Below are 5,153 nucleotides of genomic sequence, written 5' to 3'. Positions count from 1 at the left end.
TGTTGTGTCCAGTATGTGTGTGTGTATGTGTGGTCCGTGTTTGTGTAGTGACGTCCAGAATGTGTGTTTGTGTGTGTATGTGCGCAGTGTGGGTGCCGTGTGTGTGGTAACCTGTTGACGTCCAGAAGTGTGTTTGTGTGTGTATGTGTGCGTGCGTCCGTAGTGTAGTGTGTTGACGGTCCAGAATGTGTGTTTGTGTGTGTATGTGCGCGTGCGTCCGTGTGTGTGTACCTGTTGACGTCCAGAATGTGTGTTACTGGTGTGAGGACCATGTTGATGTGAGCAGAAGCTTGGGATGGCTGCTGTTAGACTGAAGAGCTGCCAGACAGGGGATCGTGGTACACCCTCATCACTGATCCAGACCTCCTCACCATAAAGCACACTCACTGATATACAGCTCCTCACCCACTATACACACGCCACTCCATAGACAGACAGACAGCCAGGAGACGAGACAGAGAGACACAAACAGGACAGACAGCCAGCCAGGTAATTTCGGATTTCTGAAGATAAAGTCAAAGATTAAGAACAATACACACACAAAACAACACACACACACACACACACACACACAACACAACACACACACACACACACCTGTTGTATTCTCTGGGACAGGACTGAGGAGTCTCGTGTGGACCCCTCTCTGTCTGAAGACACAGAGCTCCTCTCTCCTCCTTCCTGTTCTTCTCCCTTTCTCTCCTCTCTTCCTCCCACTTCCTCTTTCTTCTCTCCTCCTTCTCTTCCTTTTTCTCCCCCCCATCGTCTCAGGAGAGAGAAAGGAACTCAGTGGTCTGAGTCTAGGATGGAGGAGAGGAGAAGCAGAGAGAGAGACAGAGAGAAAGAGAGAGAGCGATCGAGCGAATGAGATGCGAGGATAGGTCAAATATATTTTTTTTAACAGCCATTTAGAAGGGATATGTTTAGTGCAGAGACCCACTCACTCCTCTGTTGCCGTGGCTGTGCAGACCTCAGTCAGACTACTCTCCTCCTTCAAGAGGGACACTCGGATGATTCAGAGCTACCGCCTTCCCATAGAACTGACTAGAAACAGATCACACAGATGAGAAACTGACCTAGAACAAGATCCACACAGCGAAACTGAAGCTAAGGAAACAGATCACACAGAAGAGACAACTGACCTAGTAACAGATACACAGCAGAAAACTGACCTAGGAACAGATCACACACAGAGAACTGGACCTAGGAACAAGACTCACCACCAGAGAGAAACGTGACCTAGGAACATTATCACACAGAGAGAAACTTGACCTATGGAACAGAATCACAAGAGAAACTGACCTAGGAACAGAGTCACACCAGAGGAAGAAACTGACCTAGGAACAGATTCACACAGAGAGGAACCTGACCTAGGAACAGATCACACAGAGAGAAAACTTGACCTTCAGGAACAGATCACACAGAGAGACAACTGACCTAGGAACATCCACACAGAGAGAAACTGACCTAGGAACAAGATCAACAACACAAGAAAACTGACCTAGGAAAAGATCCACAGAGAAACTGACCTTAGGTACAGATGCACACAGAGGAAACTGACCTAGGAACAGAATCACACACAGAGAAACTGACCTAGGAACAGATCACACAGAGAAACTGACCTAGGAACAGATCACACAGAGAGGAACATGACCTAGGAACAGATCACACAGAGAGGAACTGGACCTGGAACAGATCACACAGAGAGAAACTGACCTAGGAACAGTCACCAGAGAGAAAAACTTCGACTAGTAACAGATCACACAGATTTAGAACACTGACTAGAGAACAGATCACCACACAGAGAAACTGACCTGGGAACAGAATCCACCCACACAGAGAGAACACTGACTAGGAACAGATCACACCACACAGAGAGAAGAATGGACCTAGGAACAGTCACACAGAGAAACTGACAGGAACAGATCACACAGAGAGAAACTGACCTAGGAAGCAGATCACACAGAAGGAAAACTTGAACCTGTAGAACAGATCACAAGAGAAACTGACCTAGACAATCCACAGAGAGAAACTGACCCTAGGAACAGATCACACAGAGAGGAAACTGACCTAAGGAACAGATCACACATGAGAGAAACTGACCTAGAACAAGATCCACAACAGAGAGAAAACTTGACCTAGGACAAGATCACCAGCAGAGAAACTGAACTAGGAACCAGCATCAGACATAGAAATGACCTAGGAACAGATCACGAGAGAAACTGACCTAGGAACAGATCACACGGCGCACACTGAGTTGACAGAACATTACAAACACCTGCTCTTTTCCATGACTTTCCATGACATAAGACTGATCATAGACTGACCAGGTGAATCCAGGTGAAAGATATGATCCCTTATTGATGTCACCTGTTAAATCCAATCAGTGTAGATGAAGGGGAGGAGACAGGTTCACTTATTTGGGATAGGGGGCGGTATTTTGACATCCGGGATGAAAAGCGTACCCAAAGTAAACTGTCTGCTACTCAGGCCCAGAAGCTGGGATATGCATATAATTGGTAGATTTGGATAGAAAACTCTCTGAAGTTTCTAAAACTGTTAAAATAATGTCTGTGAGTATAACAGAAGTGAAATGGCAGGCGAAACCCCGAGGACAAACCACTCCCCACCCCCCACCCCCCAAAACAAATGTCATCCTACCACTGATTTCAATGGCTGGCACTTTTATAGTAGGGTGAAATCGTGCCCGATTGCAGTTCCTAGGGCTTCCACTAGATGTCAACAGTATTTATAAAGAGTTTCAGGCTGGTTTTTGGAAAAATGCGCCAGAAATGTTAGTTTTTCTAGGTGGCTCCCATTTTGGCTGTAGTGTTTCCAAGCGTGTGAATGAGTGTGCGTTCTTTGGTACTTTTCTCCGGTAAAGACAATAACGAGTCTCCGTCTTAAATTTCATTGTTTATTTGCGTATTGGGGTACCTAAGTTTTGATTATAAACGTTGATTGACTTGTTTGGATAAGTTCATTAGTAACGTTTGGGATTCATTTTGTATGCATTTTGAAGGAGGGAAACCAAGTGGATTATTGACTGAAGCGCGCCAGCTAAACTGAGTTTTTATGAATATAAAGAAGGACATTATCGAAAAAAAGGTCAATTCGTAATGTAACTGGGACCTTTTGGAGTCCCACTAATCCGCAAGAAGTTAAAGAAGGATTTTTAAGCCTTGAGACAATTGAGACATGGATTGTGTATGTGTGCCATTCAGAGGGTAAATGGGGAAGATAAAATATTGAAGTGCCTTTGAACGGTGTATGGTAGTAGGTGACAGGCGCACCAGTTTGTGTCAAGAACTGCAACGCTGCTGGGTTTTTCACACTCAACAGTTTCCTGTGTCTATCAAGAATGGTCCACCACCCAAAGGACATCCAGCCAACTTGACACAACTGTGGGAAGCATTGGAGTCGACATGGGCCAGCATCCCTGTGGAATGGTGTTAACACCTTGTAGAGTCCATGTCCTGACGAATTGAGGCTGTTCTGAGGGCAAAAGGGGGTGCAACTCAATATCAGGAGGGTGTTCCTAATGTTTTGTGCGGTCAGTGTATACAGTCAATACACACTCTGCTGCTCTAGGACCAGAGTCCCACAGAAACTGACCTCGGGTGTGTGTGTGTGGGTGTGTGTGTTTCGTACCCAGTACTCGTCCCCTGGTGTCCAGACTCAGTCGTGGTAGYTGTGGCCCCAGATGGTCCCTCAGGGCTCCTAGAGCCTCCTCCAGCCACTGGGTCTGCCAGCTCCATCCCTGTAACACACCCTCACACACGTAGCGCTGTGCGGGGGACGCACACACACCGCTAACCCCGGTCCTGGCCCTGTCACCACTGCTACACGACCACTCACTCAGGACTGGAGGGAGGAGGAGAGAGAAAGAGAGCCTTCATTTGGATTGGCCTCTATTAAACATAGTCAATAGATGTTCAAACTTGATATACAATAACTTGCTATGGTCGGGGTTAGGGTCAGGGCTTCCTCCCTGATTCACTGTTCTGGAAGCATCCCTTCCTCCCCGACTCACTGTTCTGGAAGCATCCCTTCCTCCCTGACTCACTGTTCTGGAAGCATCCCTTCCTCCCATCAGGGAGGAAGGGATGACGTTCCAAGAACAGTGAGTCGGGGAAGAAGGGATGCTTCCAGAACAGTGAGTCGGGGAGGAAGGGATGCTTCCAGAACAGTGAGTTAGGGAGGAAGGGATGCTTCCAGAAAGAAGTGAGTCAGGGAGGAAGGGATGCTTCAGAACAGTGAGTCGGGGAGGAAGGGATGCTTCCAGAACAGTGAGTCGGGGAGGAAGGGATGCTTCCAGAACAGTGAGTCGGGGAAGGAAGGGATGCTTTCCAGAACAGTGAGTCGGGGAGGAAGGGATGCTTCCAGAAACAGTGAGTCGGGGAGGAAGGGATGCTTCCAGAACAGTGAGTCGGGGAGGAAAGGGTGCTTTCCAACAGAAGTGAGCTTCAGGGAGGAAGAGGATGCATTCCAGAACAGTGAGTCGGGAAGGAAGGGAATGCTTCCAGAACAGTGAGTGGGGAGGAAGGGATGCTTCCAGAACAGTGAGTCGGGGAGGAAGGGAATGCTTCCAGAACAGTGAGTCGGAGGAGGAAGGGATGCTTCCAGAACAGTGAGTCAGGGAGGAAGGGATGCTTCCAGAACAGTGAGTCAGGGAGGAAGGGATGCTTCCAGAACAGTGAGTCAGGGAGGAAGGATGCTTCCAGAACAGTGAGTCAGGGAGGAAGGGATGCTTCCAGAACAGTGAGTCGGGGAGGAGGGATGCTTCCAGCAAGTTGAAGCCGGCGGAGAAGGGATGCTTCCAGAACAGTGGCTCGGGGAGGAAAGGGATGCTTCAGAACAGTGAGCGGGTGAGAAGGGGGAAGGGATGGCTTCCAGAACAGGGAGAATATCTCCGAGGGAGAAAAGGGATGCTTTCCAGAACAGTAGTCCGGTGAGGAAGGGGATGCTTCAGAACAGGGTGGGGAGTCAGGGATGTTAGAAAGTGGTTGGGAAGGGCTTCCAGAACAGTGAGTCGGGGAGGAAGGGATGCTTCTAACAGTGTCAGTCAGGTGAGGAAGGGATGCTTTCCAGAATCACGGGTAGTCCGGGATGAGTAGGGAGTTTGCTTCCAGTTAACAGTGAGGTTTCGGGGA

At 48.4% G+C, this 5,153-nt stretch overlaps 1 protein-coding gene across 1 annotated transcript in view; it reads right to left on the bottom strand.

Moving 5' to 3' along the window:
• The window catches only part of LOC112072536 (epithelial cell-transforming sequence 2 oncogene-like), a 45,136-nt gene that overhangs the window by 8,036 nt on the left and 31,947 nt on the right, over nucleotides 1-5,153 (bottom strand). Inside the window, 1 exon segment of the mRNA XM_070439834.1 lies at nucleotides 3,652-3,864. Coding sequence (XP_070295935.1) covers nucleotides 3,652-3,864 — 213 coding nt within the window.

The sequence above is a fragment of the Salvelinus sp. IW2-2015 genome, unplaced genomic scaffold (genome assembly GCF_002910315.2).
Source record: "Salvelinus sp. IW2-2015 unplaced genomic scaffold, ASM291031v2 Un_scaffold1953, whole genome shotgun sequence".
Lineage (NCBI taxonomy): Eukaryota > Metazoa > Chordata > Actinopteri > Salmoniformes > Salmonidae > Salvelinus > Salvelinus sp. IW2-2015.
Note: the sequence above shows the minus strand (reverse complement) of the source record. Positions and strands in the feature narration are given on the sequence as shown.